This window comes from Schistocerca piceifrons, chromosome 11, assembly GCF_021461385.2.
Source record: "Schistocerca piceifrons isolate TAMUIC-IGC-003096 chromosome 11, iqSchPice1.1, whole genome shotgun sequence".
NCBI lineage: Eukaryota > Metazoa > Arthropoda > Insecta > Orthoptera > Acrididae > Schistocerca > Schistocerca piceifrons.
In genome coordinates this window covers 26,494,932-26,520,473 of record NC_060148.1, presented here as the reverse complement: position 1 = coordinate 26,520,473, position 25,542 = coordinate 26,494,932, and the positions used below count along the sequence as shown (strand labels likewise).

Here is a 25,542-nt window from a genome sequence, read left to right as displayed (position 1 = left end):
AAACGGAGTTGCACGTATACATAAACGTGGAGTGCTAAACAGTATGTGTTAACATGTGTGAGCTGAGTGCACTCCTTTATAGCGTATGAACTAACGTGTGTGCAGAGCAAGATGAACTAAATTGCTTTCCAACTTGGATGTCTGAGTATCTGAAATGTCACATTACACAACTCTGGGCACTTTTCTCTGTCGAGTGACCGAAGGTTGAAAATGTAAGGCAAATGGTTGAATGGTGAGTGAGTTTTACTAGAATGATCATCAATTGTGGACATTGTTTTATTACTGTAGAACTATAACGGGTGAAATTTGTCAGCACGGCACTAATCTGAGGTGAGATATACTTGTTCTCAGTCTCTTTGCACACATTTTGAAGAAGCTTGTAATTTTCCATTGACTTCCCTCCCTGTACCCCAATTTCTGCTCTTCTCTCTTCCTCCAATTTTGGCCGAATGGTGCTGTACACCGTGTGGCCACGCTCCTTGTCTATACTGTATCTATTCATTTTGTTCTTAATTTTTACTTTTTTTTAAATTTTTGATTCGTTTTTGTTTTCCTTTTTCTGCAACAACATAAATTTGTTTCGTTCTCATTTTCTGATTTTTATCTTTTTTTTTTTGTTTTGAATTTTGTTTCTTTTTTTTTTTTTTTTTTTTTTTTTTTTTTTTTTTTTTTTTTTTTTTTTTTTTTTTGCAATTTCCATCTTTCCTACTCCTCCCCGAACCTCCGATTCCTCCAAATTGGCTCGCACGGGATTCTGGCGACACCTCCGGCTGCGGAACGCCTGCTGTCGACATCGCTGCACTTTCTGCCGTACACCTCGTGCTGCTGTGGAAACTGGGTGTACGATTCACCACTTCCTGTTGCCTCATCTGCACTTAAAACGGATCTCTGAAAAATTGTTGCTCAATTGACTGTGATACGTACCGACCGAACATTTTCGAATTGTAATTTGTGTCATCAACATTTCACCAATGGAACAACGAAAAAATGTGTTGTCTGTGTTGTAATACCAATTGGAATTTTTCTGTGTTTCTTAAAATTATGTTTAATATTTTATACAAATTACTTTTTTAAAAAAATTTGTAATTTTTGTTGGAATGGCGGCTGTATTTTCTGTTGCTTAACTCCGCAATATGACTTCGTGTGGCCACGTGTTGTGATAATTTGATGTGAACTGTATTACATATTTGATGTGCGCACTCAAAAACCGTGTGGAACCGTCACCACTGTCGGACGTGCGGTGTCCGAACACTGGTATGCTCCGACGCGTTACCCACACACTACTGCGGAAATAACTGTTGTCGCGGTGGGTGCAACTTCGAACTGTGGCGTCCACTTGCCACGTCGTACGGGGTAAGCAGTCGTCTCTGACGGAGGAGGCGCGTGCCGCCTACACGACGCTGGTGGAGGCTCCCGCTGCGGCAGTAACTGTGCCGGTGCCGGGCGTGGCGAGTGCGGTCTCCGCCGATGCCGGTTCCAACCCGCTGCGGCTGCTGCGGTCGGGGCCGCTGCCGGTGGCTGTGCGGCGCCCGCGGGGGGCGCAGCAGCCGCAGCCGCTGCCGGCGCCCAGGGCCCTCGGAGCACCGCCTCCGCCCCCGGCGCAGGGGAGACCTCGTAGTAGGGAGGTGAGTGCCGGCTTCTGCCACCTTTTCTGTGGTATCATTCCGCAGTATGGTTATAGCTTAACTAAATGCTTGTGTACCCTGTCACCACATTAAATTAATATTAGGTTGGCACACACATGCATAGCATTTTTCTGCAAGTTTAATAAACACAACAGATACATACAGGGTGTTACAAAAAGGTACGGCCAAACCTTCAGGAAACATTCCTCACACACAAAGAGAGAAAATATGTTATGTGGGCATGTGTCCGGAAACGCTTACTTTCTGTGTTAGAGCTCATTTTATTACTTCTCTTCAAATCACATTAATCGTGGAATGGAAACACACAGCAACAGAACGTACCAGCGTGACTTCAAACACTTTGTTACAGGAAATATTCAAAATGTCCTCCGTTAGCGAGAATACATGCATCCACCCTCCGTCGCACGGAATCCCTGATGCGCTGATGCAGCCCTGGAGAATGGCGTATTGTATCACAGCCGTCCACAATATGAGCAAGAAGAGTCTCTACATTTGGTACTGGGGTTGCGTAGACGAGAGCTTTCAAATGCCCCCATAAATGAAAGTCGAGAGGGTTGAGGTCAGGAGAGCGTGGAGGCCACGGAATTGGTCCACCTCTATCAATCCGTCGGTCACCGAATCTGTTGTCGAGAAGCGTACGAACACTGCAACTGAAATGTGCAGGAGCTCCATCGTGCATGAACTACATGTTGTGTCGTACTTGTAGAGGCACACGTTCTCCATTGAGCGTAGGTGGAAGAACGTGGGGCCCAGTCGAGACATCACCAGCAATGCCTGCCCAAACGTTCACAGAAAATCTGTGTCGATGACGTGATTGAACAATTGCGTGCGGATTCTCGTCAGACCACACATGTCGATTGTGAAAATTTACAATTTGATCACGTCGGAATGAAGCCTCATCTGTAAAGAGAACATTTGCACTGAAATGAGGATTGACACATTGTCGGATGAACCATTTGCAGAAGTGTACCCATGGAGGCCAATCAGCTGCTGATAGTGTTTGTACACGCTGTACACGGTACGGAAACAACTGGTTCTCCCGTAGCACTCTCCATACAGTGACGTGGCCAATGTTACCTTGTACAGCAGCAACTTCTCTGACGCTGACATTAGGGTTATCGTCAACTGCACGAGGAATTTCCTTATCCATTGCAGGTGTCCTCGTCGTTCTAGGTCTTCCCCAGTCGCGAGTCACAGGCTGGAACGTTCCGTGCTCCCTAAGACGCTGATCAATTGCATCAAACGTCTTCCTGTCGGGATACCTTTGTTCTGGAAATCTGTCTCGATACAAACGTACCGCACCACGGCTATTGCTCCGTGCTAATCCGTATATCAAATTGGCATCTGCCAACTCCGCATTTGTAAACATTGCACTGACTGCAAAACCACGTTCGTGATGAACACTAACCTGTCGGTGCTACGTGCTGATGTGCTCGATGCTAGTACTGTAGAGCAATGAGTCGCATGTCAACACAAGCACCGAAGTCAATATTACCTTCCTTCAATTGGGACAACTGGCGGTGAATCGAGGAAGTACAGTACGTACTGACGAAACTGAAATGAGCTCTAACATGGAAATTAAGCTTTTCCGGACACATGTCCACATAACATCTTTTCTTTATTTGTGTGTGAGGAATGTTTCGTGAAAGTTTGGCCGTACCTTTTTGTAACACCCTGTATAATAGAGTTCTAAGTCATCAATAATGTAGTCTCATCACTGTTTACAGCAGTCTGCCAATGCTGGCGTAACTTCTCAATACTGCAACTGTAGAAATCACAAGGTTTTGAGATGAAGAACTTGTCGAGCTATGTTCAGAGCGCTTTTTTATCCGAAAAGGAAGTTCACAGAAGGTTCCTTGATACAGAGCAGAAAAGGTGAAAATTTCAGGATGCAGTGTTAGGTGGATAAGCTGGGTGCGGGAAGACTTCCCAATCCAACTCCTGTATAGTGTTTGCTGTCAGTGTACCAGAATGCCGGTGGGCATCTCTTCACGGGGTCCTCCACAGTCATCCTTCTTGGAATGTCTCTACAAGACATCTCAGTTGTTGACAATAAATCTCAGCAGTGATGGCTACACTGGGTGTATACGACCCGGGACAACCGGGAGATCCGAGAAAAACCCGACAATTTTTTCATCCGGGAGAAAACCGGGAAAAACCCGGGAATTGTTTGCAATTCCGGGAATTTTTCGTTATTTTAGTTTTCATTTAAATTTTTGTGATTTTGAGTGGTAAGAACCAATACTCTAACAAAAGATATTGCTGTACTCCCCGCTACTGCAGACAAACGCTGCAGCAACGAAACATGAACGAGGGAAGAAAAAGAAAAACCATAAAATAAACTTACGTTGCAAAGGAAATGCGCCGTATACAGCAACAAAACACAGTGTTCATACAAGCGTCTGCCAACAGCAAAATGTGTCAAAGGCTTTTGGAAGACTATGCAATGCTTCATAACAACAAATTGCGTCCGATGAGTGTGACGTGACAACTGTTTAAATTAGATTCCTTTGAGCAGTTGCGGGCGGGCTCTTGTGCATGCATAGTTGTCACGTATGAGTAGAACCTTCTCCCGCTTCTTGTTACAGAAGTGTGGCTTGGCGCCACTACCTAATATTGCCCCGGTTCGGAAATATAGTAAATCTGGGCCTGATGCACAAAGCAGTCTGAGTTGTGGTGGGGAGGTGGGTCGTCTCCACGTGACCTGTGTTTACGTTCAGTGGTTTTGTTGTTTCCTCTTCGTTTATTGCTCTCACGTTAAATGAGAACAAATGGATTTTTGCGGCCGGAAGTTATCAAATGAATTAAAATACATTCGCATAATTACAGATGGCTGAAATATGTCATTTGTTTCAGATTTTATTTCCACTTTTCTGACAGTCAAGCATTAATCGCCTTGCAGAACAATGAAGTTATCTTTGTCGGTTTGCTAAAGAGATTTGGCCTTTATTAATCTTTTCTGCTGAGGCAGTCAGTGTATTTGAAACGAACTGTTTAATTTCACACTGTTAGCTGGTTTCAACTGTTCGCTGATTTCAAGTGTACGTATGACATTATGCCATAATAAAGAACCAAACATGTGATAATACAATACTGGTACTCCAAGAAAATGTACATCCGAATCTGGACATACGAATGAGCACTTTAAGTCGAATTATGCATTTTAGTATGGTTCTCGAAATTCCGATGCTCTTGAAGTATCCTTTGATGTCTTTTGTTTTATGACATAATGTAAGATCTTTTAATGTTTTACACGTACGAACATATGGGCTTCCTGCATCATTGCGCGGTGACGACTGTTATCTGGCGCTCTCTTGCAACTGCTGAAACGAACCTATTTCTAACAGGTAGCGGGAAAATATTGCGAACGGTGGTTTGAAAAGCGTTACATACATTAAAAGCTAATTTCCTTTTACGCGAGATGAACTATGTGCGAGAATGTACGATGAATTTCTCAAATAACAAAGTGTTTGACTCTCATTTAAAATTCAGTTCTTTGAGGGCGGTCATTTAGAAGAATTTGGAGCTCAGAAGATCACACATTTACGTCGTTATTAAAAATTTTACTGGCACATTTGTGTGATGCATCTTTAAAGTGTATCACGCGCAGAAAAGATCAACATTACATGTGGAAGCTTAGCTTCTCTTCCAGCTTATTAATGTTTCAGACCAATATTATATGCGAATGCTATGTATATTAATTTAAACCATTAACTTTTCTTATTTGTGTTTTCGCGCTACTTAAGAGTGATATTGCTATTGGCTGACTACATCACGTGGCTTATACCGTCATCAGCTGGCGAGATCACGTGACATGAGTTATGAGCGCTTCGCAATCTTGATTTCAGTGCTTCAAAAAGTAACGTGCAGTATTTGGTGGAATTAGAATTCATACCTTCGTAATGCAAAAATGTGCAGCGTACATATTGCTGCACATCAGAGGTGTTTCAAAACGTATTTTTTTCCCCCTTGAGTTTCGTTTTCTAAAGTGGCGGGAAATTCTACGTCGGTATATAAAACCATAAACATTCAAAGGATTGATGAGTTTTACAGTGCCAAGGAATAGTATACGGTCACTTAACACGGAAAAACTGTATTTTCGCTCGGTAGAAAGAGTATTTTTACCCGCAAAATCCGGGAATTTTTTTTCCTTGCCCACGTAGACACCCTGCTACACTTGGGAGAAGCAATTCATAATACACCACATCATCGCTGTTCCACCAAATGTGTAACTTCATCTTTTGTGGATGTGCGCTGGTCATTGTACCGGGACTTGCTGATTTGTTTGGATTCAGCCATTCCTTTCTTATCCTTATTTTAGGATGATTGATCATGATGATGAAGTCCCATAGTCCTTTACAGAACGTAGGAGGCGATGCAGGAGACCCACACCGCTGTACTAGGCAAGGTCCTAGTGGAGGTGGTTTGCCATTGCCTTCCTCCAACCGTAATGGGGATGGACGATGACTACGATGATGACGACGATGATGACGATGACGACGACGACGACGACGACGACGACGACGATGACGATGACGATGACGACGACGACGACGACGACGACGAAGATGATGATGATGACGACTCAACAACACCCAATCATCTCGAGGCACGTGAAAATTCCTGACCCCACTGGGAATCGAACCTGGGACCCCGCGCTCGGGAAGCGAGAACACCACCGCAAGACCACGAGCTGTGGACCAAAAAGATGCCATTTCTCATCATCAGTAATAGGAATGGTCAATGTTGTTGGCAAGGCAGTGGATGATGAGGAAGCAGAGTTGCTCATATGGCCACCTGCTAATTTTTGTGATGTTGGCTTAGAACATGCAGTACCCATACACATGATTTTTGAACCTTCCCCATTGTATGCAAATGTTGTCACTAGTGTCAAAGCTATCCTTGTTAAAATGCAAAAACCATTTTCTTGCCATGTTCCGTACAATGGCATTATCCCCATACATGGTGGAAATGTTTCTGGCTGTCTCCACTGCTGTCAGCCCTATATTTAATTCGAGCAGAAGAATATGTCGGTGTTAAGAATATGTGGGAATTGTGCATGTGGGAATTGTGCCGGTTTCTCTGTGTGGCACTACATTTCTAGCCACAGCTCCACTCACTATCTCCAGGTGACAAAATGACAATATATACACTTAAATAGCAACAGTGAACTGCAAATAAAAAACGACAATCGAATAACAAACTCACAGCAACTGGAATACCAACATGCAAAACAAAAATGATATGAACATATGTGCACCAACCTAATAGTAATTACAGGTGAGAAAAATTTGAATGATTGGAAAGTTCAACTGGCACAGCCAGTAAATAAGAAAGGAGGCAGAACTAATTTTAATACTTACAGAGGGCTCTCCCTTCTTCCTGCCACAAAGAAAATCTACTGTCAATGTGTTCTGGAACGAGCACAACTGCTGTGACAGTTCTCTGAATGTTGGTACTGATTTTCCTTTCTATTTTCTTTTCTGTCTTTGTGAATAAGCTACGTGGATGAACTTCAAACTATTTTAGGTAACACTTTTGTGAAAACTTGACTCATTTATTTGTCAGTTGTAAGAATTTATAGATCTTGCTACACGAAAATCCCGCATAATAATGATGATATTCTAAAAAAAATCTTTTGTACATCGAGTCCCTTCCACGGAATCATAATCACCGTTACGAAGCCCTCGACTCTCAATGATGGGTTGGCCAGAGTGTTAGGAACTCTGAGGCAGGTGCACACTGTGGAAAGTTTCCAGGCACACTGTCTTAGTATGTTGCTGTATGCCATTGCTCCGAAAACTCTATATCAAAAATTGACACAAAAAAATAGTATATAATCTTTTTTATAACAATAAACAAGAAACACAGTTTTTATTTTCATTTCATTAGCAGGCCTCACTCGATTATAACCGACTTCTTTGGGCAAGCTAACTTGCAGGTATTTGTCTAGTGATGGTGAAAAACTTTAATAAGAATGCTTACGCTTTTTCCACGTCAACAAATCTTATGAACGTGTCTCGATTTTTCTTTATTCTCGCTTCCATTATCAACTAAAATGTGGTGGTGATCCTTCACTCACAGCTCCATGCAGTGCTGGCTTCTTGTGCCATTAAACAACAAAGTGAATGCAAAACTGGCAAAAATCGAGCAGGTCACACGCCACATAGATCGTGCCCAGGTCAAATTTTAGTTCTGAAACTATTTCTCAGATATTAAAAAAATTAATAACTATAGTTTTTCTAAAAGAGCAGGCATTACCTGCAGGAGGAATGACGGTTAAAACAAGTTTTTGCATACAGCCACAACTGTACTTTGTATCTTTTATTGACCAGTTTCACTCTTCTAATGAACAAGACATTGTTAGAATATACAGTTTAATGGATTAAAGATTGTGTTTAAAATTGCTGACAGCTCTAAAGATTAATCTGGCTGTACTATAGTACCTCTGTGTCCGACGCATCTAGCTCCGACTACCATTATGCATTCACAGTCTGTTAATTCCCATCGTAAGGCCACAGTGGTGTGGGAAAGCTTTCTACGTCAGTCATCTCAGTACAAAGGATAGCTCCGGCAATGCACTGCCCTTTTTATATCTCGTGTATCCGATACTGCTGCCATCTGTATATGTGCATATTGCCGTCCTGTGTCTTTTGTCACCTCAATGTACATATACATATGCGTACATAGTGAGTGCTATTGAAAGTGTCTGTGTAGATATGTGTAGTGTCAAAACTGTGTCTCAGCTGTGTTTATATAAATGATGCAGCACTGCAGACCACCACCTCCCCTTGCTATAGTGCGGGTGAGAGCTGGGGGAGCGCACTTGTTCCGTTACGGTCAGTCGGTCTCTACTCCCACATCCTGCCTGGATTTATCTCGGCTAGGATGACTCGGTTACGAGAGACAGGTGCAGCTCACTTGCTGGCCACCGCCTCTGTTTTTTGAGGCCACTGTTAGTCCTGCCACTCTTTATCGGCTTTATAAAGACGACCGAGATGACATTCCGACCACTGAGCCAAAAAAACGTAACAGTCGTGACACTCGTCAAAACATCTCACTGTTTCAATGAACTGATGCAGGTGAAAGCCGGAGAGTTTTGCATCGATTCAACTCACTGTGATGATATCTCCTGCAACATTTGGAAACAGGTAGAGAGTTAGTGGGAGAAGTAAAGCTGTGAGGGCAGGTCGTCAGTTGCACCCGGAGAGTTTAGTCTGTAGGTGCGCTCAAATCGCAAGTGCGGCAGGTGGACTCTCCAGCTGTCTAGTTTGTCCATTTCCAGCCTCGTATCCTACTGCCATCTCGCCAGTTGCAGACTGGCTCGGAGGACGAGGGACCGTCGCCGAGCCCGACGTCCAGCGACGGAGCCAACCCGATCCCGCTCCCACCGCGCGACCGTTCGCGGCCTCCCGCGCCTTCCAAGCCGCGCCACCAGCGGAAGCACCCGCTCATCATCCCCGGCGGGGGCGTGTCGCGGACGCTGGCACGCCTCGGCAGTGTCGACTCCGACGAGGGGGCGGACGATCGCGACCGACTGTCACCACAGCTACAACGGCGGGGTCACTCGCCGCCCCCGCGGCTCGACGAGGCGGAGGAGGAGGATGGCGGTGACACGTCGGAGCCACCTCGGAACGGGCAGGTGGCGACAGAGACGACGGCCGACGCTGATAGGACGGGCAGGTGAGTGTTGCTTTAGCACTCCGCACCGGTGTAGCAGCACGGTGTATGTCGAGTGCACCGCTTGTCATTTACACTGAGTCAAACCGTTATAACCACTGGCCACTGTGAGGTCGAATGCCACCTACCAGTGCCGCAGGTACGTGACGCGGTAAGCAAAGAATGTAAGTGGAAGAGAGACATACGGGTAGTCATTATAGCGAAGATACAGGGCACAAATGCGGAAATTCACTGATATGAGCAGTATTAGCAAAAGGCACACTGTTAGGGTGCTGCGGCTGGTAAGTGGCAAAGCTATTTGTCTGTTGGCATATTAGTGTCATAAGCACCTGTGGAAACTGGTCGAGCCGGCTGCGGTGGCCGAGCGGTTCTAGGTGCTTCGGTCCGGAACCGCGCGACTGCTACGATCGCAGGTTCGAATCCTGCCTCAGACGTGGATGTGTGTGATGTACTTAGGTTAGATTGATTGAAGTAGTTCTAAGTTCTAAGGGACTGATGACCTGAGATGTGAAGTCCCATAGTGCTAAGAGCCATTTGAACGATTTGAAAGTGTTTGAAGGATTGTGAAATAACGAGTAGCTGTACGGTACTGGATGTCCACACCTTGTCACAAAATGTAGAACTCAGAGCACCCCCCCCTACCCCCTATCACCCCCCTTATCCCCCCCCCCCCCCCCTCACTGCACTATGTAACCCAGGATAGGCAGTGATCCATGGCATGTCTGATGTCACAGTACAAACCTGGTGCAGTCACAACTGTTTTGCAGCACAGTGTCAAAGGCCATTGTTGAACATGTAGCTCGACTTCACACGACCCCCTGCGTGTACCTGTGTTGACCCAACGACATTGAGAGCTATGATTGCAGTGGGCACAGCATCAGTGAGATTTCACTTTGAATCGATAGAAATGTGTTGCCTGTCAAATGAATTATTTTTCCCGCTACACCAGGTCGACGGTTGGGCCCTTACACGCCGTTATTCAGACAAATGGCCGCTTGGAACGTGCGTCGTGCCACAGGTGCAGTCTGGTCAGAGTAGAATTATGCTGTGGGGCACAAGTGGAGCTTCTGTGAGACGTATGGTAGTACTCGAATACACCATGACAACAGCGTACTATGTGAACACAATTCTGGAACCCCTGCGCATACCTTCATGGCTGAAGTCTTCTCTGATAGCAATGACGTCTTCCAGCTGGATAACTCTCCACAACGCGACGCCAAAATTGTCCTGCCATGGTTTGGAGAGGAACACACATCAGGCACCAGCTGCGTGCCCATAAAACACCATCAGATAATTTGCGGGAATTTAGTGGCCTGTGAGCAGACATCTGGTGCGTCATACTTCTGGAAACACATTCAGGACTTGTAGAATCCGTGCCAATCAGAACTGCTGCTGTACTGCATTTGAAAAGTGGATCAACACACTATTAAACAGCTGGTAATAATGTTTTGGCCCATCGGTGTAAGCATGCAGCGTACAGCTTTGCAAATTGCAGATGTTCACGACCAGAGGCAGATACAGAGGATAGTTTGAACACAAAATGAGGTATAAAAGTTTAAATAAAAAACAGTAGCACTTAAATTGCAAGAGTTATGGAAAAGAATTTGATCTTATGGGGCGTTGTTCAATAAATATTTTTGAAATCTAGGAGAAAGATGTGAGACAGTGTAGATTGATCAGACGTAAAGCGGACAGTGTATATGGAAATTTCTGCATGTACCTGCACGAAGCCAGGATAGTTGTGCCCAAGAGGATGAATTATTTCAAACAACACAGACATACCGTATGCAGGCATTCATCACCAGTTCCGAGTACTGTGAATGTCCCCAAGAGAGATATCCCTCGATATTGTAGCTTTAACTGTCAGTTGCAAGTATAGATATTTTTGAAGGGAAGAAAATGTTCAGTTGTGGTACATAGATCTATGGAGGAGGACATGTTATTCAGATTAAATCTCACAACATTGTCAGCTGGCACACATGTTAAGCATTTATTTACAAATGTGGTGCAAAACAGGTTCCTGAGCAAAGTTTCAACTGTCATTTAACCTTCTCCCCTCCCCCCTCCTCCCCCCCCCCCCTCACTGCCACATGTTGTTCAGTTCTTAGAGAGAGAGAGAGAGAGAGAGAGAGAGAGAGAGAGAGATGGAGGGAGGGAGGGAGAGAGAGAGAGAGAGAGAGAGAGAGAGAGGAGCGGAATTAGTTATGGAGCATTCACACTATGGTAGGAAAAACTGTCTGGCTAAAACAGATACCAGTATTTGAGTCGGAATAACTGGTATTTTTCAATGTTTGTTTGGTCTTGGTTATAACAGATTTTACCGACTGAAGAGGCAAAATATTGTGTGCCACAGCAGCACTACCAAAATTTTTGCTTCTGAATAAACCTTTTTACAAAAAGGATAATTTTTGTTCATAAAATTTGCATTGGTGTGAAATATTGCGTTATAATAGTAAATGGAAATAAGCAGTCAGTGCTATTTTTAATAACAGAAATGACTAACAAACACATGGGATAAGAACTGGTGCATCATTGCTAAGACAGTGATGTTCCTTTGTGTCGTGGCTTAAGGTTACATGTGTACATGCAGGGTGCAGGACTTGGCCCCCCACATGGTCTGTATGGTAGTTCCTTGTTGACATCGCCGGATGTACGCTGTATTGCAGAATGGCACCAATCCTTGCCTGGAACTTTTAACGGAATCATCGAAATGAATGGAATTGATTTGAAATTTCGTTAAAGAAGAATAATAAATTTTATCTTTTGCTTTTAAGTTAATTTTCTTTCGTGCGAACTTTGTTGTAGAACCACTCTCTTATTTTCGTGTGGTAATAAAAATTTTTACTTTCTTAAGAATTACGTACATTTAAAGAAAAAATTATATTTACGTGAACTCATATGAACTGGTTAAGAATATTAGGTTGAGAATTGAGTCCTTTAAATCTTTCGGCCTTGGCATACACTTTCCAGATGCAGTGGGTTTTTTGTTAAATATTTTTACTGAATTTTATCCCGGCACTAGCCATAGAACACAAGATTACCTCTATTAGCAGAAAATGTTTTAATTATTGCCAAGCCGACATTTATCACTGATCAAACCTACTTCACTATGCACTTGAGTTATTTTAAAGAACCAAACTGTTTAAATTTCAATGTTATCTAACATTAACTATCCGCCTACGAATGCACAAACGTATAATTAATTCAAATTTTATCAGCCACAGGATCACTGAAAAAGAAGAACAATTTCTTAATTCACTATTGATTTTTATGCATCTGTTCCCGATTTACGGGTTTGATAATTTTTTAAATGTGCCGCCTCTGCTATTGTTGGTCGCGGCACAGCCCAGCAACACCGCTAAAAGTGCTGAAAAATTCTTAAAGAAATTTTATAGATGACATGGGCAAGCTAATTTACATAAATAATTCACACTTTTGATAAACTCTAATATATTTAGATCAAACAACAATACAACTCACATTAATTTGTAACGCATCGTCTAATGGCGGCTAAGTCCAGACAGAGACAAAAGAAGTCTACACATTCGTAAAAAACTCTTTCACAGTGTCCTACCGCAATGACTTCTGAACAGAGAAGACCAAAGAATACATAATGCATTGTGCTTAAATAGTATTGCTGACTATTAACATTTCTTTGCAAATTGACGATATTATTCTCTTCTGGCAACATTTTATATCTCTGCTATCGCAAATACTGACACATTTTACAATCACATAATAAATACAGAAAAATTCCTATCCTAAATACAGAGAAATATTACAACAAAAAATATAAGGAGAATAACAAATGTCTTTTACACCACATTCAGTAATATTTTTGTTCAATAATTACGATATATACAACTTGCCCAGAGCGGCGTATATGGTACAAATAAACTCTTGTTCTTTAATAACGTGAGTTTGCCAGGGAACGTTACAAACTGCTTTTATGAAGTCATGTAGCAATGAAGCTCAGTGCTCCATTGGCTTTAAAATATTAAAGACTTTGCTGCCATTTCTATGGAGCAGGGAAGGAGGAAGGATATTATGGTAACAGTAATAAATTGAAAACTTAACAACATTCATTCATAGTATGCAAAAGAAATAGAAAGTAGCTGTCCTACTGCCTGTGTGTAGATGATTTGCCTTTATCTGCTTGTTGATAAATAAATAACATGACAAATAACCTGAAGAACAGAGTTCTTCAACCTCAGTTTTCATCCTTCAGCACTGACTAATCGTAAATGCACAAATAATAGTATGATCCCCAGTTACAACGTGATTTTTGAGCAGTTTCAAAAAATAGAATGATTAGAAGAATTCTGGTGATTTTTTTTTAAATAGTGTTCGAGCACTTACCACTTTTCAAGAAAAGCAACAAATAGTGGACAGACTAAGTTTTCTTTTATTTATTTATTATTTTAATATTTTGATTCTGTGTGTCTTGAAATCGCAACAGACAAAGTTTTTCAATCTTTTTTCAGTTTCTGCATTTTTTATGGTAACTAATAGGAATGGAAAATAAAAAATGAGTTGTTTCAGAAACCAGTTATTTTCAGCAATTTTAACAGTTAGGTTAAAATGGTGTTAAAAGAAGCAATATAACTAAAAACTGGTTGGTTCAGTAATAACTACCATCCCTGGTTAACACCTGTCATTCTGGTTGATATGGGAATGTTGCACCCAGACTGATTAATGATTTCCTGTGCATTGTCTTAAATAATGATGTTTCACTGCAGAAAGGGAGTGGGATTTTGAAGTGTGTTTGCATGTATATGCACGTAAAGGCACCGTACATGTGTGAACTTGTAGTTATTGTCATTGGCTTTTCCATTTTATTACCCACTTTTCTTCTCTCATTCTTTAGAGAGCAGTGGTTGCTTTGGAACATTGTAGATGGCGTAGAACAGCATGGATCCAGAAGGGGGGGGGGGGGGGGGGAGGAGGTCTTGTTGATCATGTCCATTCCTCTTGCCCTGCCCCCCCCCCCCCCCCCCACACACACGTGCGTACGCGCGCGCGCCCGCACTGACACACACACACACACACACACACACACACACACACACACACACACAGATATACCGCTACTGCCACCACAACCATCAGTCCCTGGCAGTCATGGTAGCTGCAGCCTACTGCCCTATCTTGTTCACCCTCAATTATTGTATCTATTTGGTTGGTGCACAAGTTTGTAGCATTTTTCCATAAGTTTAATAAACACAACAGATACATACAACAGTGATTTTAATCATCAATAATATATTCTCCTTCACTATTTGCAACAGTCTGCCAATGCCACCGTAACTTTTCGATTCCCCAACTGTAGAAATGAAGTGGTTTTGAGGCGAAGAACTCGTCGAGACACGTTCGGAGTGCATTTTATCCGGATGGGAAGTTCCTCGAAAGATGCTCAAGAGAGAGAGAGCGGAGAAGCTAACCCAACTCCTGTATATGCCTCTTTTTGTCAGCCGAGCAGAATGTAGGTAGATATTATTGTGGAATAGACTCACTTCCCGTGTTCTTCCCGGTCGCTGTTTTCGGATTGCGTCACCGAGACGTCTCAGTTGTTGACAGTAAATGTCAGCAGTGATGGTTACACCTCAGGGAAGCAGTTCGTAGTGCACCACACCGTCGGTGGGACAAATGCGTAACATCATCTTTTGTGGATGTGTGCAGGATTTCGTACAGGGAGTTGCTGCTTTGTTTGAGTTCAACCATTCTTTTCTTTTCCTTATGTTAGCATAAAGACACCATTTCTCATCATCAATAATAATACAGCGTTGAAAGGCAGGGGGGGGGGGGGGTAGCACTCCCAGTTTGGCAAACATAGAGGCACACTATCATACTTTGACAGGTTTGCTAAATCACTCCCTCTTAACTGCATAACAAATCTTTGGGACTGGTTGGCACAAAGTGTGAAAAGTAGCAATGAAGACCCTGCAGTTTGGTTACGATTATTGGTGTGTGGCTTCAGCTGTATATGGTGTACTTGTAGAAACCTGTGGATTCATATTGAGTGAATTTTCAGAAGCATTTGTGGGGTGTCTCCTTACGGTGACTATTTTCATCTAGTTTGCTTCTCGCTGCGCAACATATTCAGTTCAGAGGTTTCGGGAGAAATCAGTTTGGTGGGCTGAGTTTTATTTTTCCATTTGCCGCAGCCCCTGTGACGGGGACGACAGCTTCGAGAGGCACATTGCGGACGAGCTGGAGGCACTGGACGCGATGGAGGAGGAGCCGGGGGTGGGCGCGGGAGCGGGCCCACGGCCGGACGGCCACGCCGTCTCATGCGAGGACCTGCTGGAGTTCGCGTCGCCACGGACGGCGGGCCCGAGGCGCGGCGCCGACTCTGACGAAGTCCGTATCATGCGGAAAGTCCTCGGCCCCGAGGTGAGTAGTGCGATTTGACTCGAATGCACCGAGTAACTGGAACTGTTACAGCAGTCCACTGGTGTGACGGTGTCTGTTGCAGAATACTGATAGGTGGAATAAATATTTAATGCTTTTTGTGCCTCACAGCTGTTACACAGGGTGTCACAGGAGGAGTGATTAATATTGCGAGATATGGCAGGAACAATCATTTGAAGCAGAAATGTCTAGTAAATGTGACCTCTACCACTTATACCTTAAGAGCTAGAAGCACGTCTTCATCTTCGATACTGTGAAACAAATCTCTTCTACTATAAACTCTTTGCTTTCCCTATGTCAAGAGGTGGTAGTGTGGAACAAAACGAGAAGAAAATTTCCAGCAAACGTGCGAGCTAAAGCGTGTACCTTAAGGTCTACAAATACTTATCCATCTTCGCTACTGTGAGGCATGTCTCTTTTACTAAAAAGTGCCAATATTTCTTAAGGTATGCCCATGTTCACTATACAATTTCTTCTTGTTTTGATCGATACAACCTCCTCCCAAAATATGGAAAACAAAGAGCTTGCAGTAGAAGACTTTCTTTCTTTCTTTCTTTCTTTCTTTCTTTCTTTCTTTCTTTCTTTTATTTTTAATTTTACAGAGGTGAACAAGTGCTCATAGCACTTACGATATGCATTGACAGCTCATCTTTACCAAAGTTTTTTGCTTCGACTGATTGTTGCTGTCATGTCCCTGAATATTAACTGTTCGTCCTGATACAACCTAAATAACATATAAATGGCTATATTACTATCTGCTAGAACTGCTGTTTAATGTTTTTTTACTGCACTATTAGTTAACAATTTGAGACTGTCATTGTGAAGTACAACAACATGACACTTTATTTCATAGCAGTGCTAGAGGTTGAAAATATCACCTCAGTTGTAAATTTCTTTTATTATCACGACGGCCACAGCACAGTTGCGACGCCTGGGGATGGCCTTATGAGAGCCCGAAACCGGTCGTGATAGTAAAAGAAATTTACAACTGGAGCAGTATTTTCAACCTCTAGTACAATGCTCAGTTGCGGTTGTTCTTCCAACAGGATTGTTTGTTCACAGCAGTAGTTTTGAGGTCAGTAATGGAATGATTTTTGTACTCGCATTCTCACGGTGTACTGAGATAAAGTCAGGTCAGGTGATTTTGAGTTTTGTCATTGGGGCCGTAAAATAACTGACATCATCAGAAATAAAACAGTGTATAAAGTATAGACTAGCAATAACAAGAACAGACTTTCTAAAAATAGTTGTATGTGCACATTGAATATAAAGCTATATTTTAGGATATGCCTGATAATACCTGAGGGGGTAAAATTAATTACTTGCCACCACTCACTTATCACTCATATGAGGTGCAATGAAATATAACAGAAATTTTTCTTTTTCGACGTCAACTTTCTCCCCTTCAAAGCAATCCCTCTCAGATACAATACACTATTGTCAGTACTGTTTTGGATATTGGAAGCACTTCTGGAATCCAATTTTTATTAAGGTGTTCAGCTCCTGTTTCTATCTCATCAGTGGACATCCTTTCATGGTTCTCTTCAGCCTCAAGAACAGAAAGAAGTCTCAAGAGGCAATGTTTGCCGAATATGGTGGCTGAGGCAACACAACGGTTGTGGTTCCTTTTTTTTTTTTTTTTTTTTTTTTTTTTTTTTTTTGCCAACAAATCATCAATAAGCACTGAGACATGAGCAGGAGTGTTATCGTGATTCAGTTTCCACGAGTGGTTTTGCCACAATTGTGATCATTTTCTTTAGAACACTTCGTACAAATGGTGCACAACTTGCAGGTAGCATTCTTCATCGACTATTCGACCATAAGCCAGAAACTTATGATGCACTGTCCCACTTTAATCGAAGTAAACAGTGAGAAGAATCTTCACATGTGATCGAACTTGTTGAATTTCTTTCAGTCTCGGCCCTCCAGGCAGTTTCAATTGGGACAGTTGGGCTTTGGTTTTGTCATCATATCCGTATACCCATGTTTTGTCACTTGTTATAACCTTCTTTAGAAGTTTCATGTCTTTACCGACTTTGTTCAGCTATTCCTGAGTGACGTGTGCAAGACGTCGTTTTTTGTCAAAATTCAACAGTTTCGGAGCAAACTTTGCTGTCACACGTTTGATGCCCAAAATTTTTGAAAAAATTGCTTGCCGTGGTACAAAGGAGTGATTTGCCAGAACTCTTTTCTTTACTTCTTCCAAACTGTCTTCAGTAATTGATGTGCTAGGGCATCCAGGGTGGTCATTGTCTTCAACATCTTCTTGCCCCATTTTGAAATACTTATTCCAGTTGTAAACTCATGTCTACCTCATAGGAGATTTTCCACAGCCAACATATCAAATTTGGCTGCACTTCATTCTATTTTTCCAACAAAATTTAATGCAAATTCTTTGATCCATCTTTTCTGACAGTAAAATCTCACCAGACACTCGAAAACATGTATAACCTTTCTGACTATCGATAATGAACTAAATATTCAAAACAGCTGAAAATGCAAACATACATGATGAACATGTGTACAAACAAGATAATTATTTTTAATTGGATTTATAAAGCCTGTGAAAGTCAGAAATTCCTGTTATTTTTCTATCACACCTCATACAGTGTACAGGAGCAGTGGTTTGTTGTGGTTTGCGCAAAAGATGATTTCTGCATTAAGACATACATATGAGTAACATGTTTTTTTTTATGTTTGACGTGTGCTGAAGCACAATTATGCATTAATATAAACAATGTAAAAAAAGATAGATTGCTACACGTTAAGTTGCAGACAGGCACAACTAAAAGATACTTAAACATTGTCTTTCGGCCACAGCCTTTATCAGAAAAAGAAATGCACACGCATTCTGGTCCGAGCTGCGAGAGATGGTGGTTATGTGTGCATGAAGTATGCTTGCATATGTGTGTGTGTGTGTGTGTGTGTGTGGGCGCGCACACACACTTATTCCTTTTTCTTACAAAGGCTGTGGCCAAAAGCTAATGCGTAAGTGGTGTTTAGTTATGCCTGTCTTTAACTTAATGTGTCATCTTTATGGTAAATAGCACTCTATCTTTTCTTTACATTGTTGATATTCCAACATGGAGTTTCCCATGTTCGGTTGTTAGGTAAATAATTTTGCAGTCAAACTGTCCTTGATGCCCTTTAATGAAATAAAATTGCTAAATAATGAAATAAAGTGAAACTTCCTGGCAGATTAAAACTGTGTGTCAGATCTGTGCTCGAACCCCAGACCTCTGCAAAGATCCCGGTGTGGCACACAGTTTTAATCTACCAGAAAGTGTCATATCAGCATACGCTCTGCTCCAGAGTGAAAAATTTGTTCTGGTAATGAAATAGCATTTATTTCAGAATAAAACAGGAAAAGACTTACTTTAAGAAATTTGGGTGGAGAGGAATAAGTTTAAATTTAAACCAAGGTCTCAACGCATTAAACAGTTTCTGGTGGATACAGGCTGCAGTAGTGATAAAGAAACCTGCTTTGGGTAGACTGGTGTAGAGCGGTGCATCAGACCAATGTCTCGACCAACAACAAGACCAAGAACAACAAAGTAATGAGACAGGCTGAGCTGGAATACACAGAGGCCAGTCCGTCATGATGTTCCTATTCTGTGACACTTAGCTACTATGGCTTTCCCACTCTCCCTGCTTACTCCCTCATCTAGAATTTAATGGACTTGGACATTGTAGTGGGCTGTTTCTCTGTTTGTCTCTAATGTTCAGTTACATTCGTCTAGCTTTTCCATTTACAGGGCACTCACATTTCCAGTACAGAATGCTAGTTTTGAAGTTTATCTGCTGTACCCATTGCAGCAGGAAGAAAGTATACCTGCACCTACTGGTACCTACCACCTCTCGCTATAGATTGTTTACCTATTAATTTTTCCTTATTGTCTGCATTTTTTGTGTTTAGATGACCGAGATGATGAGCAGAATGTGGCTACTCAAGACTTCGTAGTAGCTGCCTGTTTGCCTATTGCTGTATGGCTCGCAACTGCTGCTTTTTTGTGTGCTCTTGCGCTCTTACTTCTGAGTGACGAATGATTTTGATAACTATTTCTGTATTTAATAAGTACCTTAATGCATCAATGGTGACACATTTAAAACTGTGCAGTGCCATAGGATGCGATGCTGCCAGTAGTATAGTACAAGGGAGTATCCAAAAGAAACCAAAATAATACTGTCGTGGGCAGAGCTTGTGTAGTACACATTTATGGCACTAGGTGTGTGTATCACAACTCATTGCCAGTTCAGTGCCACCTTTGTTGTGAACCTGGCTTCTTATGTTCATCTGTAGTGAGTGAGTGTTTTTGGTAGCGCCATTTTGTTCTTGTTCCGTTTTTTATGATGATGAGTCTAAATGAACAACGTGCAGCTGTGAAATTCTGCTTTTTCTGCTCAGAAAAATGCTGCTGGAACTGTATTAATGTTGAAAATAGTTAACCAAGATGATGCTGTGGGAAAAACTCAAATGAGTGAGTGGTTTGCAAGATTTAAAAATGGCAACATGTCTATTGATGACAGACTGTGTTGTGGATGTCCATCAGCTGCCCGACCAGACAAAAATATTGAAAAAAAGTTGGACGTCTTGTGCTCACAGACCATTGACGGATCGTTTATCAACTGCCAGAGAGTAGTGGGTTATCTTGGAGTGCAGTTCAGCAATTTCTAACAGAAGATTGGGGAACGAAAAGGGTTGCTGCCAAGTTTGTCCTTGGGTTTTGACTGACAATCAAAAGAAACACCAAGTTGAAACATGTCGTGCTTTGAAACAACAGCCTGAAACTGATCCCATTTTTCTGTCAAAGGTCATTACTGGTGATGAGTCACGGCGTCTGTGGTGGCGTCAGTGTAATTGCTTCGTCCACCCTGGTCGCCCGTTCCTTTCCTTTGCTGAGCATCTTTTCATCGACTCATTGCTGGTTCCCATGCCTTGCTGAGGTTATAGTAGCAATCTCGGTTGACGAGTCCGTCCCTGGTACGAATTTCGATAGCCTCTCTAATGACACTGTTGCAGTATTTAGATGTCTGTGCCAAGACTCTGGTATGTCGGTAGTCCATTTTGTGATTTTCGGACAAACAGTGCTCTGCGACCACCGACTTATTGGGGTACCAAAGTCGAGTGTGCCTCTGATGTTCTGGCAGGGGGAAGGGATTTAAGATGATCCGCTCTCAGGAGGTCAGTTCGTCAGTGCACCCGATTATGGCGACACATCTGATTGCCGAAATATTGGACACTGTGGACCAGCAGTACACCCGTGGACTGTTCGAGAAATAGAAATATATTTCAGGATCTCCTTAAAAATTTGGTGAAGGACACCTCACTCTCAAATCACAACTACTTGATTTTTCAGCCAGTTTACATCCTTTCAGCTAGCAGCTCATTCTGATTTGTTACAGATTTTTCAGTTTACTGTGTAAATGAAAAATCCTCAGGTTGGAGCACAGTCACCCAAAATGGCTATCTCTTAGCAGTTTCCACTATGTACACTCAATCTTCATTGCCTTTTTCATTTACACTGGGTTTTCTAGAATTGCAACATACCTTCATAATATTTATCGACTGCACATAACTGTTTCTACTTCTTTTACGCCCTCTTGATGTAATAACAGCAGAATCACCTGAAATGTCAACTGAACTGTGCTGTTTTAACTTTTCACTATAATGTAAAGTTAAACTGTAGTTCAGTAAGTAACTGTATTTGAAAACCTGTGTATCCTTAAAACAAAACAAGTTTAACTTCAATTTTGTTTCCTAACGTAACTGTTCCAACCTCTCTAAAACTGACAAGTTTACTTGTTGCATTTTACCTTCATTAGTATCTTCGCAACTTGCCGCCCCCCCCCCCCCCCCATTCCCCCCTCTGCTCCCTCCCCCGCCCTGTAGTAGTAAGGACTTGTTATACTTCCTTCCTGCCTTCCCAGCACACTTTATCGAGAGAATGTCAGATCAGAATTGCTACAGAACTTCTCCAGTATCACAGGAGCAAACCTTACCCATATATAGGGTTTTATTATGATGGAGTTACCACCCCCAACGACCTTTTTAAAGCTACTGTGCTGCCAGCCCACTGTCTCAAGGGAGGACTCTGTGCAGTCCTCCTATTTACATCTTTCAGTCAAATGCGACATCGTTGTGTAACTGAGGTGGGACGTGGCAACTAGCCTGGTATTTGCCTAATTGTATGCAGAAAAATGCCTAAAAACGACGCCCAGGCTGGCGGGCATTAATTCTCGAAGTGGATTCATTGGGGAAGTGGGCACTCGTAATACACTTAGCCATCAGGATGAGTTAAGGACTCATTTTAATACTTTAATGAGAAGAGGTTGGTCAGGTACGAGTGGGACTCTCACACTGAGGGTTCCGTCCAGACTTAATTATGTATGTAGACAGTTCATCCATCCTGTGAATCGATAATCTCAATAATTTTTGCTTATTATTGACATTGATACCGTCAAGATATCGGTGCCAGGGGTTCCGAGACTTTCGGAAAATTTTTAATTTCAAGTTTGAAGTTGGATAACAAATGAGAAAAGAATGTTTTTCCATATGATATAGTTACAGAATAATAGTTTTCAGATTTTTTTTCCCCTTTATTTGTGCTGTGAAACCTTTTGTCTTGCCAAATTTCATGATTCTACATTAAGGGAAGGAGTCATATAGGTTTTAGGAGTTTGCGAGTATCGACATTTGTGACATAAATGGCTGTATCGTTTGATTACATTGACTTTAGAAGCTTCACTTTCTTGATTTGTCAAGGGGTCATAGGCCTTAATATGTGACATAAATTTTAACTTGATACATCGATCTGTTCCTGGGAAAAAGAGGACTTAACAGACAATCGGACAGACGTAGTCAGTAAGTCAGTCAGTCAGATAACAAATGATCTTCTTTATGTAATATTATTACTTATTGACAGTTTCAGGATTTTGTTCCTTTACTTGTACAGTGAAATCTTGCTTTTTGGCAAATTTCATAATTTTAGGCTAACAGAACTTCCTTACAGGTTTTGATGCGCGAGTTTGTGAGCATCAAAATATGTGACTTAAATGGCTGTATCTCTTGTTTGTGTGGTGTCACCGCCAGACACCACACTTGCTAGGTGGTAGCCTTTAAATCGGCCGCAGTCCGTTAGTATACGTCGGACCCGCGTGTCACCACTATCAGTGATTGCAGATCGAGTGCTGCCACACGGCAGGTCTAGTCTAGAGAGACTCCCTAGCACTCGCCCCAGTTGTACAGCCGACTTTGCTAGTGGTGGTTCACTGCCTACACACGCTCTCATTTGCAGAGACGATAGTTTAGCATAGCCTTCAACTACGTCATTTGCTACGACCAAGCAAGACGCCATATTCAGTAATTAGAATGAATTCTGAACAGACAATATTGTGAATCATGTACCGTCAAGAGCAATGTTCATCATTAATGGATTAAAGTTAAGTATCAAACTAATTATGTCTGCTTTCTGAATTCGAATTCCTTGTCATGTTCCAGACCTCACGTCAGTATAGTTCTTCCCTCCTCACGCCAGCCTGCGTGAACTAAAACGCGTGCATTTCGGCCTCCACTAGTAACACGGTGTTGGCTCTTCTGCCAACACAACAGTTTGCATTGCCTTAAAAGCTTTAGTTTTTTACATACCTAAGTGACCATAGATTTTAATATGAACACAATACATACACCCATTCCTGAGAAAAAGGGTTTTGAAAAGACAGACAAACAGACAACAAAGTGGTCCTGTGAGGGTTCCGTTTTATCAATTGAGGTACGGAACCCAAAGAAGGAGGAAATATGGAACAGGTAATGTTGAGTAAAGACACACAATTACCCCAAATTACACCTCTTACACATTTGTGTTCTGTACATCTCATATGTACCAGTTATAAACATTTTGCAGTAATCCTGTCTCATAGGTATACGGTTCTCTTACATACGGTGCGTGTCATTGCTGTATACTTTGCTGCTTTTCAGAACAACCGTATCCCATAGTTTGGTAGTATTCACGCTTTTGACGTAGTGGGTACCCATGTAAACGATGATGATGCGGGCATCCACAACTTCCCGAGAAACAAACAGCACTACTGGCCATTAAAATTGCTACACCAAGAAGAAATGCAGATGATAAACGGGTATTAACTGGACAAATATATTATACTAGAACTGACATGTGATTACGTTTTCATGCAATTTGGGTGCATAGATCCCAAGAAATCAGTACCCAGAACAACCACCTCTGGCCGTAATAACAGCCTTGATACGCCTGAGCATTGAGTCAAACAGAGCTCGGATGGTCGGATGGCGTGTACAGGTACAGCTGCCCATGCAGTTTCAACACAATACCACAGTTAATTGAGAGTAGTGACTGGGGTATTGTGACGAGCCAGTTGCTCAGCCACCATCGACCAGATGTTTTCAGTTGGTGAGAGATCTGAAGAATGTGCTGGCCAGGGCAGCAGTCGAACATTTTCTGTATCCAGAAAGGCCCGTACGGGACCTGCAACATGCGGTCGTGCATTATCCTGCTGAAATGTAGGGTTTTGCAGGGATCGAATGAAGGGTGGAGCCACGGGTCGTAACACATCTGAAATGTAACGTCCACTGTTCAAAGTGCCGTCAATGCGAACAAGAGGTGACCGAGACGTGTAACCAATGGCACCCCATACCATCACACCGGGTGATACGCCAGTATGGCAAGGACGAATACACGCTTCCAATGTGCATTCACAGTGTTGTCGCAAAACACGGATGCGACCATCGTGATGCTGTAAACAGAACCTGGATTAATCCGAAAAAATGATGTTTTGCCATGCATGCACCCAGGTTCGTCTTTCAGTACACCATCGCAGGTGCTCCTCTCTGTGATGCAGTATCAAGGGTAACCGCAGCCGGGGTCTCCGAGCTGATAGTCCGTGCTGCTGCAAACGTCATCGAACTGTTCATGCAAATGGTTGTTGTCTTGCAACTGTCCCCATCTGTTGACTCAGGGATCGAGACGTGGCTGCACGATCTGTTACAGGCATCCGGATAAGATACCTGTCATGTCGACCGCTAGTGATACGAGGCCATTGGGATCCAGCACGGCGTTCCATATTACCCTCCTGAACCCACCGATTCCATATTCTGCTAACCATCATTGGATATCGACCAACACAAGCAGCAATGTCGCGATACGTTAAACTGCAATCACGATAGGCTACAATCTGATCTTTATCAAAGTCGGAAACGTGATGGTACGCATTTCTCCTCCTTACACGAGGCATGACAACTACATTTCATCGGGCAACGCTGGTCAACTGCTGTTTGTGTATGACAAATTGGTTGGAAACTTTCCTCATATCAGCACGTTGTAGGTGTCACCACCGGCGCCAGCCTTGTGTGAATGCTCTGAAAAGCTAGTCATTTGCATATCACAGAATCTTCTTCCTGTCGGTTAAATTTTGCGTCTGTAGCACATCATCTTCGTGGTGCAGCAATTTTAATGGCCAGTAGTGCAGGTTGTGGAGATTTAGGATATGTTTTGTTTCAGTTCACCACACAGATTAATATAGCCATGAGATTTCAGTTTTCAGTTCACCAACTCCAGAGTTCAATGTAGGTGTTGACAAAGATAGTGTCTTGAGGGGCCCAGTAAACGGAAGTGGATGGAATTGTCTGTGGCAATGCAGATGAACTTTTCACATGCTCGATTAAACACAGGTTACACACATTGCAGTAGACCTGTGAGATGCAACCAGTGGTGCACACCTGGGCAATCGAATTGAGATGTTAGGATGACGTGACTCGCTCAGCTCAACAGAACTG

At 42.5% G+C, this 25,542-nt stretch overlaps 1 protein-coding gene across 1 annotated transcript in view; it reads left to right on the top strand.

The window, feature by feature from the left end:
• LOC124720254 (activated Cdc42 kinase-like) overlaps positions 1-25,542 on the top strand; it is a 390,360-nt gene that overhangs the window by 303,605 nt on the left and 61,213 nt on the right. Inside the window, exons 17-20 of the mRNA XM_047245572.1 lie at positions 1,362-1,487; positions 1,533-1,625; positions 8,965-9,329; positions 15,491-15,719. Of these exons, the coding sequence (XP_047101528.1) occupies positions 1,362-1,487; positions 1,533-1,625; positions 8,965-9,329; positions 15,491-15,719 (813 nt within the window). The remainder of the gene's footprint in view (positions 1-1,361; positions 1,488-1,532; positions 1,626-8,964; positions 9,330-15,490; positions 15,720-25,542) is intronic.